At 57.0% G+C, this 26709-nt stretch overlaps 1 protein-coding gene across 4 annotated transcripts in view; it reads right to left on the minus strand.

The window, feature by feature from the left end:
- Myo5c (myosin VC) overlaps positions 1 to 20330 on the minus strand; it is a 59090-nt gene extending 38760 nt beyond the window's left edge. For 3 of the 4 annotated variants that reach the window (XM_013154684.2, XM_003471784.4, XM_063248888.1), the window contains exons 1-9: positions 19939 to 20066; positions 14466 to 14576; positions 11420 to 11585; positions 10603 to 10747; positions 8523 to 8679; positions 6334 to 6477; positions 5799 to 5880; positions 5160 to 5267; positions 1535 to 1641 (exon numbers count right to left, since the gene is read on the minus strand). In XM_013154684.2, the coding sequence (XP_013010138.1) occupies positions 1535 to 1641; positions 5160 to 5267; positions 5799 to 5880; positions 6334 to 6477; positions 8523 to 8679; positions 10603 to 10747; positions 11420 to 11585; positions 14466 to 14576; positions 19939 to 19965 (1047 nt within the window). In that variant the 5' untranslated portion in view covers positions 19966 to 20066. Of the gene's footprint in view, positions 1 to 1534; positions 1642 to 5159; positions 5268 to 5798; positions 5881 to 6333; positions 6478 to 8522; positions 8680 to 10602; positions 10748 to 11419; positions 11586 to 14465; positions 14577 to 19938 lie in introns of all 4 variants that reach the window. The other variant, XM_063248907.1, reaches the window with a different exon arrangement.
- Positions 20331 to 26709: the final 6379 nt, after the last annotated feature.

Below are 26709 nucleotides of genomic sequence, written 5' to 3' on the forward strand. Positions count from 1 at the left end.
TCCTATAAGCTGGGGTGATGGTTACTTTGTCCCAGTGACTAAAGTGTCTACGACAGCGTCACAGGGACTTCTCCACATGGATGCACAAAGGTGCCCCACTTCTCCCTCAAGCCCAGGGGGAGGTGCTTCCCTCTGTCGACAGCCAGTGTGGACTGGGGCTCTTGTCATTAAGCCAGGGAGATGGCAGGTGCCACTGAGCACCTCCAACCCTCTGGAGCAGGGGCTTCCGAGGCAGGCGCTGTCCTAGCCCCCCAGAACTGGGTGGCATATTAAAGGCATTCGGATGTGGTGGAGGAAAGGTATAAGCAATCCTGCTGCCTGAGGCCCCCCACTGCGGCCCCTGACAAACATCCGCATCACTTGGGATCATGCTCGGCCTCCTTGCTGGGATGGCATGGGCATAGCAGGAGCCAGACCTTCCCAGTGAGGGCCACTACTGTCGCCACTGCTGAGAAGGAAACGCAAAAGCTGGGGGCCTGGGATCCTTTGGAGGACGGTTTCGCCCCCCATTTCACCTGCCCACTGGTCTAAGTTCCATACCTAAGTGAGTCTGTGGCCATCGCCAGGGCTGGTCAGCAGACAGCTGGCGATTTCCCCAAGGGTTTCTGGTTATCACCTTTAATTTCTCCTCTGAATGAGTGCTTCTCAGAAAGTGAGTCGTGCGATCTCATCTCTGGGGCTGAACTCACTCCTAGCCCTCAGGAGTTTGTGGAGGAGAAGGCAGACACCGCCTCTCCGGGGTGAATGAGCTGGGAATGAGAAGTGTCCACCCCTGCCAGGGCCTGCGGTCACCTCTCCTACCTTGGTCTCCTTGGGCCACGCAGATCAGAGCACTGAGAGTGCACCGGTCCACACAGCAACGGGGCCCCTGGGACCTGGGGACTCCATGTGGACGCTGTTAGGGACAGGACGTGCGTATCCTCAAGATACACACTCTGTGGCCTCTCCCCGTGGGATGGCACTGAGGAAAGGGTTGCTGGGAAGTGATCAGGGTTAGAGGGAGTGTAGGGGTGGCCCATGATGGAGTCCGCATCCTTGTTCAAGGTGACCCCAGGGACCTGCTGTCCCCACCATGTGAGGACATAGGGGGGACACGAGGGCCACCTCCTGCCCGTGTGGTGACCGGTTTCCATGATGCACACTGCCCAGCTCCCAGCTGTAGCAGCCTTGTCAGCCAGGATGAGGCAGGACAGGTGTCGGGGGGGGGGCGCCCTTCAGCCCTACATGTTCAGTACCCCACATGCCTCTCTGGGTGCCAGCTTCCCTGCTGTTTCCCAGGCCATCTGCCTGAGGGCTCTGAGCTCTGGGCCCCTGTGGGTCTCCTTCTTGGGATCGGGGTGTCCAGCCTCCTGGCCTGTGCCCCCTGCTTCCTGGGGAAGCACTCCTTTCCCTGATCACCTGCAGAAGCCCGCTGTGCCCGCCTGGGCAGCTTCCTCTGTCACGGCCACTGCCACCCTGAGCCTACTCACAGAGCACGCTCCTCCCGGGACACCCCTCCTCTGCTCAGCCACCCCAGGGGAGGGCAGGGCCTTACGCTGATGGAGGACCTCTCAGCACCCGCCGCAGTGACCTGCACGTTGCCCAGGTGGAGGATGGCAGCCAGGACTGTGAATACGTCCAGCTGGAAGTCCTCGTGGAAGCCTGAAGGCAGCAAAGCCATCAGTCAGTGCCCAGGCAGAGACAAAGAGGCCTGGGGCAGCACAGGAGGCCACGACCGCTGCTCACCCGCTAACCCCTGCTGTGGGGCTGCAGATGGCCGCTGCCAACCTGAGGTCCCCACGGCCATCCCAGCCGCATCAGCTTCCCAGAGACGTGGCTGCAGCTTACTGGGTGTACTCTCTACGTGGAAGATGCCCTGCCCGCCCCAGGGCTGGGAACTGGACCCTTGGCCTCCGCACCAAGCTGAGTCCCTAGCCCCTTTTCAACATTTGCAATGGGTCACTAAACTTCCTAAACTTGGGATCCTCCTGCCTCAGCCACCCAGAATGCTGGTGTTACAGGGCGTGCCCCTTACTGGCCACGTTCAAAGCTTCTTTTCCCTTTTGCTCAGGAACTGCCCCCCCCAACAAGTTCTAGCACCTCATTTGCCCCTCTGACCCTCTGCTCTCAGCTCCAGAGACCAAGCAGTGGGGCTCCCAGCCCCTGGGGAGGGAGGAGGCCAGAAAAGAGAGGTGCTGAGCATGTACCCCATGAGTGGTTGATGCCTGACCGAGGGTTCTGCCGCCTGGCCTGGCGCTGACTCAGACTCTCTCCAGGCTCTGCTACACTTGGGGACGCAGGGCCCAGGCCACCTTGCAGCCCACACTGCAGTACAAGCGGGGTGGAGCCAGCACCTCCCCCTTCCCTGCCCCTAATAGCAAGTGACTGACCACGGAACTCAGAGCCTCACACCAGACGTCATGAGCTGCTCACCCACGCCCCGAGCCTTCGCGTGCCCCTGCTCCAAAGGCCGAGGGAGGGAATAGTCTCAAAAGACCACAACTTGCCGGGCATAGCCACAGTAGGGCATGGTATTTAGGAGGCTGAGGCAGGAGGGTACCACGTTTAAGCCCAAACCAGGCAAGTTAGTGAGCTCCTGTTTCAAAATAAAAACCAGAAGAGGAATAGGGCTGTGGCTCAGTGCATGGCCTTGGGTTCAGTGCTCAGTATCACAAACAACAAAAGATGTGAACCAAATCATGTGGAAGCCTCCAGCTCACACAGCTGCCTCGGAGGCAGGAGGGTCTGGACCAGGAGAAATGGGGCACTCGGGCTGGGGCTCAGCAGGTGCCTTGGCAGCTCTGCCTGTGGGGTTGAGGGACTGTCCACGTCTGCACTGTACAACATGGAGCTGTTAGCTCCCTGGCCAGGGAACCAGGGACGTCCCCACAGTGGCCCTGCCCAGCAGTTAGGTGAAGCCATCCTTGGGTGGCTGCAGTTCTGCTGCATGACGCAGGTCCAGAGGCTGAGGAGCTACATGCTGCAGTCACAGCAATTGTGGGTGCTGAGAGGGCTCCCTGGAGGTGATGCAGGGTCACCTGGCCCTAGGCACGAATCCATTACAGTGATAGATGGTCAGGTTTGGTGGTGCATGCTGTGAGCCCAACACTTAGGAGGCTGAAGCAGGAGAATTTCTGTGAGTCTGAGGACAGCCTGGGCTGCATAGCAAGTTCAAGACCAGCTTGAACTACATAGTGAGACCCTGCCTCAAAACAGCAACAATAACAACAAAATAGTAGGAAAACCTTGGACCCTCAGACCTTTCCTCTAGCATGGGTCCCCAGGGAAACCCCTACATTTGGACACACAGGTGCACTCCTGCCTAGCAGAAACTTCTAGAAAACCTGCTGGCTGTGTCAGCCGCATGCACTGCTGGGACAGGGCAGCCATGGTACCCACTGCCAGACCCTACTCTGCGGCCTCAGACGCCCCAATGCCACCAGGACCCCCAGAACAGAGAAACCACAAGGTCATGACAGGCTGTGGCCGTGCAGGGCTGGGCAGTGACCACATCCACTAGATGTGTGCTGGCTCATGCCACCCTGCATGTGCGGTTGCTAAGGTGTGTCTGGACATCAGCTCCACCCTCAGGCACCAGTGACAGCCCTAGGTTCTCCGCTCCAAATTTGCCCCAGCATGCAGCTCCCTGGGTCCCCATGCTGCGTGGCTTCCCATCGAGAGTCTGGAGCCCGAACTGGCACTGGATCGCCGTGAGCCATCCACACAGAGCCCAGCGTGGTGCTGCTGCGCAGGGCTCTCAGAGTGCTTCACACAGAGCCCTGCCATTCACTCTGGGAGGCTAGGGCGGGAGGATCCCAAGGTACAGTCCAGCCTGGGCAGTTAGCGACTTAGCGAGAGTGGCTCTCAAAAAAAGGGTGCAGAGGTTCTGGGTTCAAACCACAGTACTGAAAAAAGGTTTCTGCAGATTCCTTGCGGGCCTCCTGTGTATGTCTGAGGAAGAAGCCAGCCATGGCACAAGGTGACCTCCCCTGGAGACGGCATCGTCGGAACCCTGAGGACAGACCCCACATAGCACCCTGCACCCTCACACAGTGGGCATTCAGGGAAAGTGGGCCCCGCCCAGCCGGAGGCCTGGTTCCCAGGTACAACAGGGTCCGTTCATGTGAGCCACCAAGGTGTGGGGACAGGAGTGGTCAAGCCCAGCCAGCAATCCTGGCAGGTAGCTACCCTGCAGACGTGGATGGAAGCTGGGCCTAGAGGAGGGGTCTCCCTGGCGTGGCCTGGCCTGGCCCGCCCTCCCAGGGGGAGCGGTTCCAATTTGGGGTTCCAAAGCCCTCTAGGGAGGAGACTGGGGCTGGAGAGAGGTGGACGTGTCCTGGTGTGGGCCTGTCAGGTGGGGAGGACAGGGCCCTGCTCCTCCTTATTCTCACGGAGCTCAGCACCCAGGCACTCCTCTCAGGGGAGCTGGGTAGGTTGGGAGGAAGCCGAGGTGACCACAGGTGGGGAATCCTCCCTCCCGTCCAGCGGAGCCCATCCTGTCTGCCACCTGGGCCTGCGCTAACCTCGGCCGTGACATTCAGTGCACACGCAAGCCCACCATGGGGAAACAGCAGCCGAGATGGCTGCCTGACGTGAGAGCAGCTCGTGTCTCAAGTGACCCTTGTCACATGGTCCACAGGTACTGGGGACACCTGGCTGCCCCAAGGCCAACTCCCAGTTGCCAGACTCGGCTTCTGCTTAAAAATGAGATACTTTGAGATGCCCAGAATGCAAAGTCAGTCTTGGGCTAATCACTATCACCTCTTTGCCTCAGTTTCCCTGTTGTAAAATGGAGAAAAAGCAGCTTCTCCTCCACAGGCTGTTAAAAGGTTTATAATTCATAGGTAGCAAAGCCCTTTGGACGGGCCCCACGCAGTATCTGCTGTCTTGGCCACCACGCCTGTCCCAGCACCATGGGACCTTTGATTTTCTGGTCTTCACCACAGCCAGCTGAGAAGTCCCAGGGCTCTTGCCTGGTCCCAGCTGCCCAATGAGCTCGGTGCCTTTCCCTGGAGGGAAAGCTCAGCCCCGACCACTTAGACTCAGCTATGCTGTGCACAGCGTGACCTACATGGGGACCTAGGGGTGCCTTGGGACACAGTTGCTGGGATCCCGCCCTCTCCTCCTCTCCCTGCTTCCTCGCCTTCCGACCCCGGCACAGCGGTCTCAAGCTCACTCACCCAGCAGTGCGAAGGTCTTCTGTGTCTCCACCATGTCCGCCTCATCATCCACGCCCTCAATGACAGCACTGCCGCCCATCCTGGTGTAACTGAATTCTTCAGCACGATCTGGGACCAAAGCACAGTGAGCATCTCCTGCACACGCCAGAGGGTACGCGTCACAGCAGAGCAGCTGGGCACAGCACAGAGGCCCCGAGGGGAGCTGGGCCATGGCACGGGCAACAGGTCACTGAGGTGCAACTGTGATGTGGACAGTGAGTGACCACGTGGGGCCTGGGCCCAAGGGAGGACATTTCAGAGGACCAAGCAGTATTGAACACCAGGTGGCATCGGCCATTGAAGGTGTCCCACGACAGTGATGGCAGGCTGCGACCCCAGGACAGGGCAGGGCCTCTGCAGGTGGTGCCGCTTACCAGCTGGTCCTGGGGCCAGCGTGGAGTACCCCGTCCAGCTGCCCACCTGCCCAGCCCGAGTGTGTGTCCTCGGGAACGGTGGGGGGCGTGGACACCACCCCCTGAGCAGGAGGCTCTGTGGCTTTAGGTGAATGCGTTTATAAAAAGTGCATGACAACACCATGGGGAGATGAGCGGCACCTGCACCCCGCCAGGAGAGGCCCTGCGCCCAGCACCCGCCACATACCCAGCTTCAGGTGTCTGAACTCTGACCGCCGTGCAGATGCACAGAGCTGGTAGAAAATGTGGTAATTCCGCTCATTCTCTGACTGTAAAACAGAGAGAAGGTCGCGCTAGGCCAGCACTTCACGGTCTCAAATGGCAAGTTTGTAGAGTGGGTCCCGGACAGCTAACTGGGATGGACCATCCCTGGTGCAGCTCCTCAAGGGGTGACAGCTGGGTGGCCCTGGCAGGGCCGTGAACAGATGGGCATGGTGGCTGCGTGCAGGGACCCCAACCTCCGTCCCAGCCCAGTCCGGCCCGGCCTCCTCCTGGCCCTGTCCTTGCAGGCAGGCTGGAGTTCCAGTACTGCCCAACTTGGAACCAAAACCCCTCCCCAGCCGCACGTCCCAGGGGTGTGCACCTGGCATCCTTCCTGCTGCTAAAAGCAAGAGTCCAGACTGCAGATGACAGACAAAACCCGTGACAATCAAGTCACAACCATGTGCAGACCGGGTCCTGTGTAAGAGCTGGGAAGACAGAATTCAGGCACTGACGCCTACCTGGAAGACCACCCTGGACTTCTCCAGCAGGTACGTCCTCATGTTGGCGCCTACGATCTGGTTCCTCTCATCGAAGCTGATCTCTGTGTATTTCCCGAATCGGCTGCTGTTGTCGTTGCGGGTGGTCTTGGCATTGCCAACGGCCTAGAAAACCCAAGGCTGTCTTGGCACAGCCCTGGAGGATCTTTGCAGGGAGGCCATTCAAGCAGCTTTAGTAACTCCCATCCTGTGCACGGAGGAGGAGCCGCTGGAGGCAGAGGGTGTGCGGGGCCCACTCAAGGAGCCCCTAAAGAGGGGCAGGGACAGCGTCAGCTCTGTTTCGAGGCCCTGGGCCCCCGTTTGATAACTGTAAAGGTGTGGAAATTAGGCTGCTTCCACAGTGTTACGGCTTAGATTTAAAGCGTTCCTAGGTCCCCTGTGTGTGCAAGGTGACTGGGTCAGCGGGCACTCTGCTCGGCAGGGAATGACTCCATGCTGAATGTGCTGTGGGACTCAGAGCCTGGCAGGAGGTGGGCGCTGCAGTGACCTGGAAGGGCGTGACTCCTCCCCGGCTCCTCCCTTTCCGCTTCCTGGCCGCTGTGAGGTGAGCAGCTTTCCTGCCACCAGCCCAGACCTGGCCCTTCCTGCCTTGAGCCAGCTGACCACGACTGAACCCTGTAGCTATGAACCGAGATAAACCTCTCGTCCACTAAACCGTGGGGCCAGGCCCTTGGTCTCAGTAGTGGGCAGTGACAAAGACCCTGAGTCCCCATTCCTCTCTCTGCAACACAGAAATCAGATTCTTTGGGCCGTTATGGACCCAGGGCTTGGGTCCTTGTCCCTGTGTGGCCAAAGGGCCTGCAGGAGTTGAGGCCTGCGTGCAAGGGCCCCCTAAGCTCTCTTTATCCCAGAGGGTCCTCGGAGAGTCCTGGCTCAGCCACGCCCTCAGGAGAAGCATTGTCTGACACCTCCAGACTGCCTGTCGGGGCGCTCTGACAGGGCCTACACTGCCTCACTGGCGGGGTTGGGACGGGGACTCATGGATGCCCAGGTGCTGCAGATGCCAGTTACATGTTCACACCTGCACCCCAGCTGTGCCTCGTCCTCTCCCTCACTGCTTCCTTAACTGCACCTCCCACTTCAGGGGGCCTGAGTTTGGCTTTTCCTTCTGGGTTGAACCTGTTTTCCCTCCGTGGGAGCAGAGGAGACCCCTGTGCGTTTGTGCTGTGCTCCTGCCCCGTCACCCCGGGTCCTTGTCTCTGTGTATTTGCTGTCACCCACAGTACTATGTGCTGCGCGCTCAGTAAGCAGAAGTGGACAAAACAGACATGGTCCTCCTTTACAGAGGTTACCTCTGTGGGGAGACAAACCCTAGATAAACAACCACACACAATTACCCATCGGCAGATGGGCATGGTGGGGACCACCTGTAACCCCAACATTCTGGGAGGCTGAGGCAGGAGGATGGAAAAAGATGGAAAGTTCCAGTCCAGTCAGGGCAGCTTAATGGTTTGGAGAGACCCTATCTCAAAACAAAAATAACAAAAGGGGGGGGGGTACAGCACAGCAGGGAGCCCTGGTCCCCTCCCGAGCCCCACATACATCTCCTGTCCCCCATATGGGTGCGACAGTGCCCTGTGGTGAGCGTCTGTCTGTCTGTCACTCTCTGGAGCTGGCACCTTTGTGTCTAGTTAGAGTCCAAGTCCCTGAACTGTGACCCCCAGTGCAGCTGAACGTCACCCCCCTCTATTCTCCGCGTGCAGTTTCCCTGGGTCAGCTGCACCTTGCTCGTGGCCAAAGCGGGCAGCTGGTACACAGCTGCCTTGGGCAGCAGGAGGAGGGGCCGCCCCGGAGTCTAAAGACCTCGGTCATCAGCTGCACCTGCAAACGGGTCAGGCCAGCCTCCTCTCACTGCTTAGGCAGTGGTAGGAGCTTGCTTGGTGCCCCTGCCCTGGGCATTGTGCCCTCAGCCTGGGTAGGCCCCATGGGCGAGACTGACTCACACCACTGGAGCAAAGGGCTCAGTACTGGAGCTCTGGGCCTGCAACCCAGGGCCTGAAGGGCAGCTTTGTCTACACTGGCGTCCGCCCTCCTCAAACCCAGAACCGCATTCCCTGTAGCAGTGGGGGTCCCTACGCTGCCACGTCCCCCACCCTGTGCCCCACAGAGACCAGGAGCTGTGTCTGAGAGGCCCCACTGCCCACACATACCTCTGTGATGGGATTGGATGCCAGGACCCTGTCCTCCACCTGGGTGTTGCTGCTGGACTTGCTGACCGTGGCAAAGTAGCGCATGGCATAGCGGGCAGACACGGTCTTGCCGGCCCCGGACTCGCCACTCACGATCACCGACTGGTTCCTGTTGTTCCTGAGGCGGAGGAGAGGGCGTCGCTGTGTCTGCTCTTCCACTACTGGGGCAGCTGCCCAGGTTACAGCCCGGTGACTGCCACAGAAGGCTACCAGTTGAGAGAAGGGGTCTGACCCTAGGCCTCCGAGGGGTTTCTTCTGGGTGATGGAGTGGTGTCCAGCGGGGTCCCCAGCCAGACCCCGAGGTACTGGGAGGCCTTTGCGCCTGAGACATCTCACATATTCACACTAGGTGACACAGGAAGCCATGAGCGCTGGCCACAGTGTTCACAGAGTCACTCGACAACCAAGTGCCCAACAGTGGAACACAGCTGCCAGTGCCTGTTCCCAGGCATCTGATGGAGGCTGCACTGCCTATACGAGCCACGTCCCTCCTAGGAGACTGGACGCCCCCTCGTGACTGCTGGGAGTCATGATCGATCCACGAGATGACCAGAGGACAGCACCCAGCACCCTGGAACCCGGCTCACTACACCCATGGATACACCCATGGTCCCGGGGGTGCAGGGTTGGAGCACACGCAGGACACACGCTCTCTGCCCATGGCTGCTTGGCCTGATTCACAGCCCTGAACAACGTATCAGGCCTTCATGCTGTGTGATCCCCAGTGTACATGCCAGCAGCAGGAGCTGTCACATATGTTCTTGAAGTCACAAAAGTCCCAGGAGACGTGTGACTGTGTTACCGGGATGACCCGGCAGGGAGCCCCAGACCCGGGGCTTCTTGTCCAGCCCCTAACCTGGTCCTTTGGGAAGGAGCTAGGCTGGGCAGTAAAGCCAGGCGTCCCGACACCAGCCAAGTGGCAAGTGTGCCCATGGCCTTGGGGACACATGGATACCAGGAGAGCTGCACTGCCCTGAGGTCCCCATGACCAGTCTTCGGCCACCAAGATGACCAGACCTGGAGCCCGCAGGGAGCCCTAAGCAAGGGTGGCTGGGGCGGGCAGATCTTGGTGCCACTGACACTGCTGATCAGTGTCCCCCTGCCTCCCTCCCCAGGGACCCAAGGACAGCTGTGCGTCCCTCATCCTGGCCACCCTGCAGGGTGTTGAGGGACACTGGTCCCGGGGCATACTGTGACTGGTGTGAGGGGACGCTGTGGGGTGCTGGCTCCAAGGACAAAGGTGTCATGACGACTCACAGAGGCCCAGTCCAGCCCTTGACCTGAGCAATGGGAGGACAGGTGCCCTGAACGGCCAGCTTGCTCATGGCCCATGCTTCAGTTTCCCCTTGGGGCCATGAGTAATGAGCAGTACCAGAGCCTGGCCAGGTCCAGAGGAAACCACAGGCCCAAGTGGGACCTCATATCCCCCTCCCTGGGGCTGCCAAGAGGACATGAGACCCGAGAAGGAGCCGGCCACATGAGAGCTGCAGGCATGTCCTGAAGCGTGCATGAGGCTGAGGCAGTCTCCTCCCCGCCCTTGTGGGCACAGACCCTGGACAGAGCAGAGTGCTGGGGAGGAGTAAGTACACACGGGGATGGGCCTGCACTCTGGGTGGGTTTACATCTACTGTGCCCCAGCTGCCTCCCTGGGCCGGGACCACCGTGGCTCTCAGACCACAAGGACAGATGTGGAGATGACGGGAAGAGACAGCTGGGATCCGGGGCTGGGTGGCTGGAGTATATAGGACAGTCTTTGTCTCTGTATTTGTCTCCCAACAGCACCGGGGTTTGACCCCAGTGCCTTTGCACTGAGCTACATCTTGGTCCTCTTTTATTTTATATTTTGGGATGAGGTCTTCAATACATTGCTAGTCTGGGCTCCAGTCCTCCTGCCTCAGCCTCCCAAGGTACTGGATTTTAGGCTGTGGATTTTGGCTATCATGGCAGTGGCCAATTCCAGAACTGCCCCATCAGGCCCGTTGGCCTCCCATGAGCCCCAGCGAGGCCTCTCCCCTTCATGAGCGCCCATGGGTGACGCTACCTGGCCATCTGCTTATAGGCCTCCTCCGCCACAGCGAAGATGTGTGGGTCCATGTCACCCATGTTCTGCCCACTGTATGCATGGATGATGGCGTCTCCGTAGATGGGCAGCTGCTTGTATGGGTTAATGGCCACCAGGATGATGCCTGCGGAGAGAGGGCAGCCGGTGCTGGGGCCGTGTCCCCAGGGTTCCCACCTTAGGGTTCCACTGGGGCTCACAGGGCGTTGACATCTGGAGGTGGCACTTTTGGTGGCCACTGGGGTCAAATGGTACCCCAGGCTGGCAGCAGTGCCCTGCGCCCCTTATGGACACCAGGCAGCTGCGGGCATCGTGTTCTGGGACTCCGGCTTCCAGGACCTGGAGCCAGGGAAGCTTCTGCTCTCAGCTGGGCAGGGAGGCACACGGGGGAGTCCTGGCTCTCAGAGGCTGAGGCAGGAGGAGCTGCATGCTAGTGACTTAGCACAACTGCGTCTCAAAATGGAAACCAAAGAAGGGCTGGTGTGGGCTGGGGTGGAAGGAGAATGAGACGTGTTGGGACACAGACTGACCCCTGCCAGGAGGGCACTCACCACACTGCAGATGGGGATCACAAAAACGCAACCAAAAAGTAACAAACTTCCTAAAGAAACTTAAAAAGGGCTGAGGATGTAGCTCAGGACCACGGCCCTGGGGTGGAAACCCAGTGCCGCCGCCAAACAAAACAAAACAAAATAAAACAACAAACAAGCCTCAGGGGCCTGGACCGGGCAGAAGGTGCGCCCTCCTCCAGGCTCTGGCAGAGGGGACTCAGGCTCCGTCCCCCACCCCACCTGCTCACCACTGTAGGTGTAGATGAGCCGGGCCTCGGCAAAGCGTACGCGCAGGTTGTGCAGGACGGCCGGCTCATGCAGGTAGCTGAGGGCCGTGAGGTCATTCTCGCCCACCAGGATGTCAGGGTTCCTCAGCGGGGGCAGCGTGCCCAGCTCAGATGGGTACTCCAGCTCCTGGGGACAAACGACAGTCATTTCCCAAAGTAAGGTTTGGTGCTGCTCTGAGCCACTGTGCCCACCTCTGTACCCTCTGCAGAGCCATCTCAGATGCTGAAACACGTCACAGGGAAGGGAGTAGGCTTGGGGCCTGATCTGTGTGCACTCTGGGAAGCTAAGGCAAGAGGGTTGCGAGTTCAAGGCCAGCCAGGAAAACAGTGAGAACCTGTCTCAAAATAAACACAAAAAGTGCCAGGGATATAACTTGGTGCAAAAACCCTTGGTTCAGTCCACAGTACTGCAAAAAGAACATAAAAATTTGTCAATCACAATTTTTACTTTCCAGTTTTCTATTTTAAATCAACAGCCTGCATTTCCAGTTCAGCCACTGGGTGAGGACAGAGAGGACAACAGTCTACTTTGGGGCAGTACCAGCAGCGGAGGGCAGAGGTGACATCTTCTCATGGAGAGTCCCACTAACGCCATTGAGGCTGCTGTCCTGAGAGCCACCTCTCCAATGAAGCCACTGAATTCTCCATCCAGTCCTGCATCTTGATATTTATTTTAAAGCATCAGATTGCCTGCTCAGTGACCAGGGACACCACTTTCCTGGTGGGAAGGATGGGCCGCCATGGTCCCTAACACTGGAGTGTTACCATCAGAAGCTGCACCAACATCAGAGACTGCACAACAGTCTCTGAAAACCTCCTCAGCATCCACCCTGGATGGAGGTCACAGCAGCATGGCTTGGAAGGTCCCCCCCCACTTATCTCTTTGCTTTCTGTCCATCTCAATATGAGCAGTTTTCCTCTGTCCAGGCCTTCCAGTGCCTTCCTGCCTTGAAACCTGCCAACTAGGAACTGTCACCATGAATTGGCTGAGAAGCAGCCCTAAAATGCTGAGCTGGGCTTGGGGGGCGGTTCTCAGAAGACCAGAACGCTGATAGCAATGGAGATGATAAAGACCAGGTTTAGGAGGTGTCGTTGAGAACGAGGATTCTGTTGGCAGTGGGACTCCAGTACATTTTATGCTCTGGTAGAAAATTTGACTACATTTTGCTACTGTTCTGAGATTTTGCTGGAGACAAATTAAAGGTGATGTACTAATTAATCTGGCAGAGGAAATTTCAAAGTAGCTCAACATTCAGGCTGTTGGGTGTATACTTTTTGCTGCACCTAGCCAGGCTTATGCTGAAAATCAAGAGAAAATGGAATAGTTGAATCATTTAAAAATTTTTTAATTTGGCCAATATTATGGTTTGTATCTAGATGTCTCCCCAAAGCCTTTTTTCAGAGGTGACTGAGTATATAATGCTGGGATCAAGGGTGTGGGATTAGTAAATCAGCCTGCTGGTTTGGCACAATTCTGACTGGGATTAAGGGCTTGAGTGCTATGCCTGCATACAATATAAGGGACATAAAGAGTTTTGTCTCCTCTCTTCTTGTTTTTGTTCTCTTTTACCATCATGAAATGTTGCCCCTCTGCCATGCGCCAACCCACCTTGGAGCCAGACGATTATGGAAACCTCTACAAACTGTAAGCTAAATAAACCTTTCCCCCATTTAACTTTGAGTGTCAAGTATTTTGTCTCAACAATGAGAGAACAGTAACTAAGACACCCAGAAAGGATGTACTGGTAAAGATGAGGTCTGTAAAGTTTTGAGAAGAGCCTTGGTTACTGAAAAGATTAGCATTAAAAAGAAGCCAAGTACTCTGCATCAGGACAGTGGAAACGGTGGCTTGAGGACATATGAAAAATCAGCAAAGCCCTGCCCTTCTCCAGCAGGAGTGTCCAAACATGAAAGGCTTTGCTTTGAGAGTCCCAGGATACTGGTTATTCAGGATTCACAGAGCTCAGCTACCCAGGCAATCAGAGACCTCTGCAGCCATAATCCAAGGGAACCCAGCCCCTGCTTGAGCTGGGGGGAGGCTCTGGAGTGATCCACGTGGGCTGGGTTTAAGGGCAGGCAGATATGATAGCTGCAGGGGCCCACCCAGATTTCAGAAGGCCTCCCAGGCAGTGTGCCCCCAGGGCCAGGGGATGAAGCTGTGAGATGGAAGCTGATGGTGCAGCGGTGTCTCCTGGACACTGGAGAAGCCAGGAACACCGGTTGTCTGAGGGAGGCAGCAGGCAGGGAATGCAGCCTGCCCAAGAGGCCCCGGGGCAGGGTCACCCAAACCTTTGGGAATCTGTGTCTTGCTGCAACTTGCTCTGCTTGCTGGAGGTGGAGCTATAGAATTTAATGTTTGTCCTGCTGGGTTTTGGTCTTGTTTTTGTCCTGTTGCTTTCTGTCCCTTTGTTCCTCCCTTTTGGAATGGGACCATTTACCCCATGCCATGGTATTTTGGCAGGGTTTAACTTTCTTTTTGATTTCTCAGGGGCTCACAGCTAGCAGTTTGTCTGAGTCTCAGAGGACCTGGACTTTTCGGCAAGGCTGGCAGCATTAAAGCTTTGGCGGCTCTGAGGAACGGGCTACCAACACGTTCTGCACACAGTTGCTTTCAGCCCATCTTCCCCCCAGTACCTGGGGTGAGACCGGAAGGGTGCTTCTCCTTCCCACTGCCTTCTTTCTCTGCCTCTGGGCCACCACAGCCACCAGGACAGGGAGCAGCCTTCCTCCGTGTGGGCGCTACCTTCATGCTCTCAACCACGAGAAAATGGAGCCAAGAGGAATCTCCCTGCCTTTAAGCCGTTGTGTGGGATGCTGTGACCCAGCAATGTGGAAGGCGACCAGGACACTCAGAGGGCCTGGAAACACAGCAGAGGGCTGGTGCCCGGACAGAGAGCCCAGGAGACAGGGCCAGCACAGGCCTGGGGACGGCTGGAGCCCTCACACACCTCCCCTGGCAGCACTTGCAGGACTGCAGCCCTTGCCCCACCCCATGCAGCGCACTCACCGTGCCATCCTCCAGCCGCAGGTGCAGGACCTTGTCCCCGGCTCTGTAGTCCTGCACTATCTCAGCCGACCTCCAGACTTCCTCAGGATCCGGAATCCAGACCCTGTTGTACTGAGGACAGATCGGAGGCTCAGGAACTGCAGGGGACACCACTCCTGTCCCCTCAGGCCCCACACCCTCACCCTCACCTGTAGGGCACCCTGCAGCAGCAACCTTGGAGGCTGGGTGGGAGGAGCCGCGTCCCTACAAGGCTGACACGCATGCTGGAGCTGGAGCCAGGGAATCACTCCCTGAGGTGGCCCGGGCCTCTAAGCCAAGCTCTTAACTTTGCCTCAGTTTTTAAATTCACAAAATGGGCACCCAGCCTGCAGGGTGCCAGAGTTAGAGGAGAGTGTGGCTGTAGCATGGCAATTGTGCAACCACGCTGTCACCATCTTGAGGGAGTATGGGGCCCCTGGGGCCTGGACCCCCAGATACCTGTGCTGCCATGGATGGAACTGTATCCCGAGTCCCACAGTAACCGTACTTAGGGACCAGGTCACTAGGAGCCAGGCAAGATCTGATGAGCCACGGAGTCCATAAGGTCTGGGTTTGTATCCACACAAGAATCAGCAGGAGGAGCCCACTTTCCCACCCTGCCCAAGGCCCCTGTGCACCGGCCTCGGGGAGTGGGGAGCCCTGCAGGAGACAGTGCTGTGTGGCTGGGACTTCTGGATGGATCCCCAGGCCCTAGGACAGTGCTGGTGTCACCCTCAGCCCCAGAGAGGCAGCACCTGCCTGCCTGCTCTTTGTCCTGCAGGGTCACCTGCCTCCCACCTGCATACCACTGGGTGCAGGAAGAGTGTCCCTGCTTCAGTGCTGAGCCCATAGATTCCCAGGGTGGCTATCAGGAGCATGAACTTGGGCTCCAACAGTCAGAGCCCCACTTGGCAAAAGTGTCCCCATCCTCCCTAATGAGCACCAGCACATGGGCACAGGGTTGGATGTGGAAGGACACTGCCATTTGCCTCTGTGTCCTCACAGCCAGGCAGGCAGCTGGCCTGGAGCGTCCACTTACTCATGGTGACCCTGCCAAGTGCAGAGGCCACACAAGACAAGGATTGGGCAAATAAAACTGTACCACACAGACGGGCAGGGCGGACATAGTGGAGTGCAGGGTCCCAGACCCAGTGGGGTGGGCTCTTCAAGGGGGCACACCCGGGAAGGCACTGCCCGAGGCAGGAAGCAGTGCTTCAGGCACTTCTGGGAGTGATGGTGGTGTTCTGGACCCTGACGGGTATGGGAAGCACTGTGCAAACCTCACACAACCTAGGCTTTGGAAACGGACACCTCGCTGCAAATTTCACAGTAGGAACCAAATACAGAACTTGAGAAAGTAAAAGGCACAGTGGAATCTTAGCAGGGGCACTGATGTCTGCAAAGTGCTCTGAAATGCTTTGGAAGCTGGGTGTGATGTAATCCCAGTACTCAGGAGGCTGAGGCAGGAGGATCACTGAGAGTTTGAGGCCAGCCTGGGTGACACAGTGAGCTCAAGGCCAGCTGGAACTACATACGGAGACCCCATCTCAGAAAGACAAAAACAAAACCAAAAACTGTGAATTGCTTTGGAAAGTGAGGCAGACCGCAGGCTGGGGTGGTGGGCAGTGGAAGGAGCAGAGGACTAGGACACATACAGGCCTTGGGCGCACTCACGCTGGAGTTCCAGCGCGGGGACCAGTTCTTGCTGTGAATCTTAGTGAAACTTTTCTTTGTGCTTCAATTCTCATGATGATGTTGGAGAAAATGCAGAATAAGGAGGCGGAGTTCCGGACTCCAGTGCAGAGACAGTGTGGGGTGCAGAACGCATCCAACCGTCAGTGGAAACTACCAGATGACCAAATACAGAAGGCCATCGTCTGCCCAGGGGTGCCGCTGGGCTGCTTCAGTCCTTCACAGCCAGTGGAGGGGACACGGGATGGGCAGCAAGAGAAAGCTGGTGTGGCAGGTGGTGACAGGCGGCTGGGGGCCAGAACAGCAGCCTCATAAACACAGGCAGCCCTGCAGAGCTCGGCCCCGAGCCAGCCACACATATCCTGGTGGCTGGATACACACCCTGGTGGCCAGGGCTGCACGTTCCTGCCTCGGGTCTGCTAGGAAAATAGCTGTGATAACCACGAAGCTCAAGCCATTAGAAAGACATATCTTAGTCGACCAAGAATTGGCTATGGTAAGTGTGGGTGTGTGTGTGTGTGCGCACATGTGTATGTGAGAGAGGGAGAGAGAAGGGGGGCTGAACCCAGGGCGTTTGCACTGAGCTCCATTCCAAGGCCTTTCCTACATTTGATTTTGAGACAAAGTCTTACAAAATTGCTCACGTTGGACTCAAACTTGCAGTCTTCCTGCCTCAGCCTGGCTCATAGCTGAGATTACAGGTGTGCACTGTCATGCCCAGCTGTCACCACAGATTCTTCAGAACTGATCCTTGCAAATTCTTCCAAGTTGTTTGTCAAACTTTTGCAAACTGCAAAACTTGCTTCACGTGAAACAGGGGTGGCTGAGATGCTAGGCAGGGAGCTAGGTCACCCCCCACCCCATCTCACCCCACCCCACCCTGTAGAGAGGTTCAGAGCCTCGGCACCATATTCCTGGCTGAGGCGGGGACTGAGGGCTGGCCCAAGGCTGACCCTGGCCCAGCACCATGGTCCCTTGGCCACCGCTGTGGGTTTGATTTGGTTAAAAAGGGACAGGTCTGGGACTCAGGTCACCACTGTCTGCTTCCCTGCTGTGACAAGGCTCTTGGTAACACAGGTCTCTTTGCCCCGTGCAGCCGGGCATCTGGAAGCCCAGCCCAGTAAGCAAATACCGAGAAGACTAAGGGCCACACTGCAGCATGGACACCCCACCCCTCCTCCTGCAGGGCCAGGGTGACCCTGGTGTCTGGACAAACAGTGACCAGCGCTCACGGGACAGGGACGCCCAGGGTGTGGGCCCCAGCAGAGGAGCCACCTTGCCACCTGCCCATCCCTAACCACCCTGTCCCTGGTGCCTTTCTCCTGTCTTCCTTGACCCTGTGTCTCCACCCTTGTACCTGAGGCCTCCTACGCGACAGGGGTCCCTGCAAGGCTCAGCCATTCAGGCAGCTCTGTGGCGCCAGGGATCACCTCTCAGGGATCCTGGCCGGCCCGTGGAGGAGCTCAGGCTCCCCCCAGGGGCATCTGCATCTGCAGAGCGTGGGCCCACTCAGCCCTGCCCCGCAGGATGGCAGGAAAAGGGGAACCCACTTGTGAACAAGAGGCCCATGCTGGGGTGTACAGCACAGGGCCTGGAGAACCCCAAGCTTTCAGAGGCATCGCAGCCGGTGCTGAGGTCCCGCAGAGCCCATTGGCACTGGGCACATAGCACGAGCCTGACACCACTGGGAGGGAAGGGCAGGGCCAGCACGAGTCCAAGATGGAGCACAATGGGAATCAGGGCACCTTGTGGCCCCACAGTGGTCATGGCCCAGCACACGGGGCTGCTGGGGATGGGGTAGGTGGAACCATGGCTCTAGTGCCACCAGGCCCTGGACTCCCCACTCTGCCCCACTCTGTTCTTTACCTTCACCCTGTGTCTCGAGGTTCCCCCCATCCTACCTGCTGGCCTCCCTTGGGGCAACATGGTCCCCACCCTTGCCAAGTCCACTGTTGTGGTCACAGTTAGCATCCCCACCCCTCCCCAGCTCACAGCTCACATGTGCTGTGCAGTGACCCAGCGTGCAGGGTTCTATCCTTGCCTCTCACATGACACACACATGTTCTTCACCCACACTAACTGCCTTGCAGGCCTACGGGGTGGGGTGGCAGCTCCACTGTGGCTCAGAGGAGCAGGGGAGGTGACCAGGAAGCAGACAGAGATCCTCAAGTCCTCTGCATGTGTGGGGGAGGTTGGAGCCCTTGGCAATGTGGAAGAAGAGGACAGGAGATGGGGGTGCAGGGCCAAGGCATAGCCTCTGAATCTGGCCCGAGGGCACCACGTGCCACCCAGGGCAATAGCGTGTGACTTGCACCGCTGTGCACGAGGACAAGGTCAGAGGAGAGCAAAGTGCGAGGCCGGGCCTGGCGCACACGGGTGCGAGGTGCAAGCATTCTGTACCCAGGTGCAGCATTCTGTACTCAGGCCGAGCCAGGGCCGCCACAGGAGCAGAGCTGAGGATGTATGTCCAGCGCCCCCCAGGGCTGCTCCGCTTGGTGGCACCAGAAGTGCAGGGACCTAGCAGCCAGAGGGAGCCCCCAGCCTGGAGTGGGACTTCCAAGGCAGGAGCTGGCTGAGAGTGACAGCTCAGAGTGGCTAGACCGGTTCCCTGATCCCAGCGGCACCTGCTGGGGCCAGTTCCTGAGGCCCTGAGCTGCCCCTGTGGAGTTACTATGCACCCCTTAACTGCCCTCCCTTAACCCCTGTTCCCCAGCATCCTTGGCTCCCCAAACAGAGCCTTCCAGCAGTCCCGGGCTCAGTCCTCCAGCCTGGGTGTCAGTGACTCCGTCTGGGCAGGCGCCCTGGCCACCGCTGGCCACGTCAGCGTCCCCGTCCCATTGGCGGGAAACCTGCCAGGACTCGTCAGGGACACCTGTTTCTCCTGGCCACACCGTCCCTGGCCTGGGCGTCCCTGTCTACACCACAGCCCCAGTCCTATCTCACACAGGGTCAACCTGACCCTCCGGCTCCCATGTCCAGCACAGCCCAAGTGCTGGACCACCTTGGTCCCACAGTGAGTGGTGGCCTGCAGCCCCTGGGGCTGGGTGGAGGACCCGCAGGAATCCCGACTCACAGGAACCCGCTGCGCCAGCCCCTGTGCCCACCACAGGGTCACATCCCACCTCAGTGCCCAGTGTCCCTGCCCCGACCTGAGGTTCATTCGGGACAGGCAGCTGGCTCTTGGGACAGGCAGCTGGCTCTTGGAAAAGGGACAGGGCAGTGGCCAGCTGCGTCTCCTTCAGTAGAAGGCTGAGGCAGAGCAAGCCCTCCCAGTGCAGACAGCTGCACCCTGGACCTGCAGCGGGAGGGTTGGGGGGCTGGAGGGAAGTGAGGGACACAGGTCTGTGGGCACCACCAGGCCTCCTCCTGGGGGGGTGACCCAAGCTGGTCTCTGCAGTGCCCCAAACAGCCTCCATGGTGTCCATTGGTGTCTGCTTCAACCCTGGGAGGTCACACGGGGCCCTGGGCATTGTGCTGTCCCGCCCATAAGCTGCTCTTACCACTCTGCTCCAGGTGTGCTCACCCCAGGGCGGGGCGGCACCCTCCGCACACCCCCACACACACCGGGAAGTTTGAGGACCACGGCCCTGCCCAAGACGCTACTCTGCAGAGAGTGCTAGACTCTGGCCAAACCTCCCGCGCCTGTCCAGGCCTGGCTGAAGGGACGCTTCTAACTTCTGGGTTGCAGCGGGCTGGAACCCGGACCAGCAGCCCCTCCTGCCCCGCCCGCTGCAGGGATCGTCATCACCCCACCTTTTCCTACCTTCGTGTATAGCTCAGCTACCGCCATGGAGCGCAGGGACCCAGACGAATGCCACCGCCCGGCCTGTGTCCCCACCGCTGCTGCTCTGCTCCTCAAGGCGGGGGAGGGAGGGGCGGTCCGTGGGGAGGGCAGGTGCAGGAGGCAGGTGAGGCGGTGACTTCCTGGAGCCAGGGCGAGCCAAGGCCTCCACAGCACTCACAGTGGCACAGGACAGTGCTGGAGGCTGAGGCTGGGGGATTGAGTTTCAGCCTGGCCTGAACAATTTAGCAAAATCCAGTCTCACAATAAAAATATGGCAGGGTGCAGTGGTGCACACCTGTAATTGCAGCACTCTGGAGGCTGAGGCAGGAGGACCACTGTGAGTTCGAAGCCAGCCTGAACCACAGAGTGAAACCTTGCCTCAAAAATGATAAAAATAGATAAATACATAAAATAAAAATATGTAAGAAAGGGCAGGGCCTCTGTGCAAAGGCCCTAGTTCAGATCCTATTAACACAAGTGCGTGCACACGCACACCTTTAAACAAATGACACCTTGTCACTGGTTGGGTTATGGTAATTTTGTTTGTATTGTTTTTGAGGAGCTTCAAATGCAATGCAAGGGCTCCACCTAACACTCTCTACCACTGATCAGTACCCCCAGAATCTTGTTTCTGTATGTTAAAAACTGTTGTAAATGGGTTAAAGAAAAAAGTAAATATTGAATTTTTTAAAAGACAAGAAATGAGCAGTGATGCAGGGTGCCCAGATGACGGCCAGCAGAGAAGCAGGTTGCCCCTCGGCAATCAGAGACACACAAGGGGTGGGCTCCTCTGTCTAGGGTGCAAGGAAACAGAAACTTCCACGCATGCAGGTGCCGCTCCCCGGAGCCAGTTGAGGAGGATTGGTGAAGGTAAGCACAGGCAGGCAGCAGGATTGGCTGGTCCACTTGGGTGGGCTGTGGGAGATGGACAGCAACGTGGTTATCGCTGTCACTGGGTCTTTCTGTCCCCCTGGATGCCCGTGAAGATGCCGCCACTGAGAGTGTTCGTGGCTATAGACGTCTGCAAACGAAGGCATGGGTGTGGAGGAGTCACACATTGAACACCCAGGAGCACATGCCAATGGGGAGGGAGGGATGACCATAGGGAAGCGGGGGCCACACATGGGCAGAAAGCCTGGGTGGACCAGAGCTGAGCCTGGGTGCAGCCACACGGCAGCATCCACATGTGATGGGAAGAGCCATGGTGGGGAGGGACGGCGGCCAGCTGCTTCTGGCTCAGAAGGCAATTCAGATGTTTTCCTATTTAAATACAAGCTTTACTGAAGAACAGCTGGTCACTTAGGGAGACCCTCTCTCAAAATAATAAATAAATAAAGAGGGTTGGGGATGTAGCTCATTGTGGAGGCTGTGGATTTAATCCCCGGTACCCTGGAGGATGAGGAGGAAGAAGAGGAAGAAAGGAGGCAGAGGCGGAGGAGGAGGCAGAGGCGGCGGCGGCGGAGGAGGAGAAGGAGGAGGAAGAGGAAGAGGAGAAAGAACAAGCAAGAGCTATCACAGGAAAGCACAAACCAGTGTCCAGCTCAAGGAACCCTGTTTCTCGGGACAATCGCACTTGAGAACATGTCCACAGGTCTGGATGCTGGACGCCTCCTTTCCGGTACCTACTGAGATGACTGTCTTTGCTCTCCATTCTGTGGATCCAATGCTGTGTGAGTTGATTTTTGAATGGAGTTTTAAAAGACAGGGTGTTGGCATGTTGCCCAGGTCAGGCTCAAACTTGGGACCTTCCTGCCTCAGCCCCCCGTAGCTGGCAGTTTGGGTTCATGTGCCACTTGGCTGGTGATGATTTTTGAGGACTGGGCTAAATTCTGATTGGTTGTGGCATGTGAACCTCACCAGATGTCGCTGGGTTTCTTTCGTGATGCCCTCTGAAGGCTCCACCCGTGACTGTCCTCATGAAGGAGTCTGGCTTTCCTCGTGGCATCAAGGGAATGCTGGCCTGGTGGAATGGCCCAGGCAGTGCGTGATCTTTTCTCGGGAAAGACCCAGTGTCCGTGTTACTTCTTCTGTCAGCACGGCCAGTGAGGCTGCCCAAGGCTGGCTTCTCTCGGGAGAACTCCAGCACTCATTTCTCCTATAAATCTGCCCAGACTTCCTAGTTCCTGTGCAGTCAGTTTGTGTCTTTCTAGGAATGTGGACACCAATCTGCTCATGGTGCTATGATCACGCAGGGTCTCTAGGCGGCCAGATGGCGGGGAGCTCTGTGGTCATCTGCAGAGCAGCCAGGGCGCTTTCCAGGCCAGCTGTGGAACTGTGCACTCCAGTCTGACAGCCCCAGCCTTCAAGGTCTTTGCCCATAAGGTTACCATTTCAATTTTAGACATTTCATTGGGTGTGACTTTGATCCATATTTCTCTAATGAGCATGATGCCAAGTACTTTCTCATGCACTAGTGACTCTGTGTTTTCTTTGGGGAAATGTCTACTTAGATCTTTTGCCCATTTTTCGGTTGGGTTATTATTGATTCACAGTTGTTCTTTTTAAAACAAGTTTTATTAGCACGTGTCTGTCATACACAATGCTCACATTCAGAGGAATTGTACCTGTGGATATTCTTCTAATTCTTTCCTTCCCATCCCCTCCTTCGGCCCTTCCCACACCTGCATTTACAGACGTCTTCGTTGTTTTCCCTCCTATTCTTTGCAGTTGTACTTTATATATTGTAGATGTGACTTCGCCATCACGTGTGTAATTCGAAGATACCTTCTGCGACTCTGTGAAGCGACCTTTCACGTGGTTCATGGCACCCTCAGACTGTGGCGAGGCCCAGTGTGTCTTACCTGTGTTTTCTTTCGCTGTCAGCTCTAAAATCCGAGGTCACAAAGATTTATCCCTATGCTTTCTTTTGAGGCCCATAGCTATGTGTTGGGAAAACTGTCCTTTCCCTTCGCACTCCGGCCGGAAATGGGTGGATGTAGTTTACTTCTGCGCTCTCTATTCATGGCACCTCTGTGTGCCTCGCACCTAACCCTGGTACCATACTAAGTGGCACTAAGTGCCTGGGCTGCTGATGCTTTTCGGTAAATTTTGAAAGCAGGAAGTGCAAGGCCTCTGACTTTCGCTTTTTCAGGAGTTTTGGCTGTGTGGCGGGTGGAAGCACACTGCAGACGACATTGGGGTTTTTGGCCCGGCCCTTAGGCCCTTTTGGTTGGCATAGATGCCCATGCTGAGGGCAGCGTTGGTGTGACAAGTGCCAGGTTATGGCATGGCTGCTGCGTGGCTTCATCCCGGGTTCGTCTCCCACTTTTTCTGAACACTTTATTACGGCACTTTGCTCCTTTTTTGCATTGCAATTTTAAACTTCTATTTTAAACTTTTCCTTTGGCGGTTGCCCTAGAGTTTGGGATACACTTGTGATTAACCCCAGTTCGTGGTCACACAGCGCATATCCACCTCATGTGCAATTCCAGTGCGTCACAGCGGCCACACGGCCCCACTCCCCCACCTCTCCGTCCCAAACCAGTGTGTGCTTCAGTCCTGTCCCCTTCCTTCTCCTCTCAGTTCTCAAGCTGCTAACGGAAACTGCTGGTTACTCTTAGGTTCAGTTCCTGGTGCCTAATTTCCCCAGCCCTGGGTCAGCTTTTCCTGTTTCTTTGTGCATCTCACAATTTTGTTGGTACTGAGCGTTTCTGATAATACAACATATTAATTGTGGGAATTGGTCCTTGTTGCTGTAGAGGAAGTGGGCTTGAATTTGCTGTTTAAAAATGACCAGATCAGGCCGAGGATGTGGCTCAGCGGCACAGCGCCTGCCTGGTAGTGCAAGGTCCTGAGTTCAATTCCCAGTACAAAAACAAACAAAAACAAAACAACAACAAAGCCAACCCAAAAACAAAAACAATGACAAAAAGAGAGAACAGACCATGTGTTAGGGATGTGAACCTGCTTCCCATGGTGCATGTAGTCTCACGTATGGCCAGTGGGCATCAGTAAGAATTCTTCAATTAAAAGAAGAATACAAACATGCAGTGTTCCTAGTCTAAAGGGTAGAATGACATCTCCACCAACCCATTACCAAACCCAACCGTGCCCACCAGTTCCAGGTCGCTGGAGTCTGCTACTGCCTCCCCCGTGCTCTGCCTTTTCATCAGTGCCACAGGACACCAGTATCACACAGACTGAAGCAAGTTAGTCGGCGTGGGGTCCTGTGGAAGGACAGCTCTCAGGATCACTGACTGAGACCCGTCCTCAGCCCACAGAGACCCCCTCTCAACTGTGCCCCCCCTGGCCCACAGTACCTACTTAGTGTGTTCCTCCGGCAGGGAGCCCATTGGCTCCCGATCCCGTCCCCTACCCGCCCACGGCCCTGGGTGGCCTCAGACAGCAGCTTCTCTGGACTCTGTCATTGAGGCAGTCCATTTCCCCAGTGGGAAACGTCTATGCCATGCTGCTCCCAGGAGAAGCCTCGGGGACAATGCCGCTTCTCTGGGTGACACCCTGCTCTGGGAGCCAGATGCAGGGCTGGCCTTTCCTAGCAGGAACCCAGCACCCAAGAAGCCTGAGTAGAGAAGCCCAAGGTCCCGTGTCCTCAGCAATGTTGATCCAAGGTGGAGCTGTGGGCCACGGCAGGGCTGGGCAGTGTCTGCAACGGGTGGCTAGGCCAGGTACTGGGGCCCACTGGCACCCTGGAGAGCAGGGAGGTTGCTTCTGGGTTCAGGCAGCACCAGCTCAAGGGTTTGTGTCCATGTGTGGTGAATGCTTCGCTGCTGTTCATCCTCGGCCTCACTGCTGAACTTCATTAGCCCAGGTTTGCAGTACGAGATGAAGAGGTACCGGGATGCATGCACAGTACCTATCCAGAGGCTGTGAATGGGGTGCAAAGTGTTTAAAAGTGACTTTCACTGAGGAAGCGGTCACCAGAGCTCCTGTTACCAGCGCAGCAGAAGCAGAACCTCTAAAGTCCACTTTCAAAATGTGAGAAATAAGCCGGGCGAGTGGAGCACACCTGTAATCACAGCACTCTGGAAGCTGAGGCAGGAGGATCGCTGTGAGTTCTAGGCCAGCATAGGCTACATGGTGAGAGCCCGTTTCAAAAATTCAAAACTAAATAAATGACACTTGGCCTGTCTTTGCCCATCTCGCTTTTATGACCACCCCACCACCCTGCTGCATGTTCCTCCGTCGTCTATGTCCCCGAGACAGCATGTAAAAGCTCCCTGTCCCTGCCCACACAAAGGAGCCCCTCCTTCCACACCTGGCTGTCAATGGGACCACCCCACACACAGGCTGCTCCCCGAGTCCTGTCCTTATAAATCGTGTATTCCCCCACGCTGTATGCTGAAGATCTGAGATCATCCAGCTGCCTTCTTTCACCTTGTTGCTGACCTAACTCTCTACAAACCCTAAGTTTCCTGAAGAATACGCGCTCAGGAAGTGACCACATTTGTTTGGGTGCTGTCACCACAGAAGCTTCAGGCTTTGCTCCTGCCACAGGCAGCTTTCGCCAGACAAGGCCCGTCCTCCTCCCGTCCGTCCGTCCTTGCGTCTCTGGCTGTGCACTGTCACCCTGCAGGGACCACCTGTACCAGTCGTCCCCTCCCCCTCTAGCGCCAGGGTCCCTTCCACACCTTCCACCCCTTTTGAGCCTTTCTCACTCCCTGCTGACTTGGCCAGGTGAGCTGAGTGATGTTCTACGGTTTTCTCCCCTGCGTGGAGGATTAACTACAGGTCACCTTGGAACACCCAGCTGACCCGAGTCAGTGTGATGCTGGGTGTGCAGGGCCCACCTGAGGACCACTGCCAACAGCATCAGAAGAGAACTGGGAGACGGTGCTGTTGATCTCCAGAAGACTGTCACAGTGGCTTCCTGGTAAGAATGGGGCTGTTCTTGTCCTCGGAGAAGCTCCGGCCCTCCCGGAGGATGGCTGCGGTTCTCTGTAAGGGGAGCCCTGCTCCTTATCAGAGCCCTGCTCCTTATTGGAGCATTGCTTCCTGGCTCCAGCATAGCCCATTCACCCTACTGGCACAGACTTTCTAGCTTCCACTGCTGATCTTTGGGCCTTCCCAGTGGAGATCCTTGATACAGACTTGCATAGGACATTGTCATGGGCTCTAGGCCTTCAGCTGGACTTGTGCAGGACACTGCTGTGGGATCTGGGCCCTCCGCTGGGTTCTCTGGGTGTCTAGTGTGTGGACAGATCTCCTACACTCTTCTGTGTCTGACTCTTTGGGTGACTACTATAAAATAACCCTCTAAATCACGTGTCCTGTACTAAATGTCTTCCCTTGCAAACCCTGACTAAAACACCTGGGTCCAGCAGTGCAGTCCCAGAGCCCGGCGGGTGGAACCCACATCCTCGGTCTCTCCCCTTCGTAGTCCTACCCAGTGACACCTCGCACACCCACTTCTGTGTGCTCCCTGCCCTGCTGTGACCACCCAGGGAGCCCAGTAGCCATGGCACCCTCCCCCGCCCCTGCCCAAGGTGGCACAGCAGCAGACGTGCACCCTCTGTTCTCTGCTTCAGGACAGCAAAGCAGTCACTGAGCTCCGCTGTGGAATACCTCCCTGGCAGGGTCCGGAAAGAGCCAGTAGGCAGAGGCACTGCATGGAGCCACTCGTTCCTGAGTGTCACCCTTGCTACCACTGCCCAGGGAAGACGTGGTCAGGGACAAGGGCAAAGCAGATACCCTGCACTTTGGTTACGCAGGGGACACCTTTCCTTCCTGCTCGGGCTAGTTTGAGCTGCATTTTTATCAAGTGCTCAGAGAATCTCAGCCATCACCGAAAAA

Source organism: Cavia porcellus, unplaced genomic scaffold (assembly GCF_034190915.1).
Source record: "Cavia porcellus strain 051 isolate PalLab524CR breed Dunkin Hartley unplaced genomic scaffold, mCavPor4.1 scaffold_1, whole genome shotgun sequence".
NCBI classification, from domain to species: domain Eukaryota; kingdom Metazoa; phylum Chordata; class Mammalia; order Rodentia; family Caviidae; genus Cavia; species Cavia porcellus.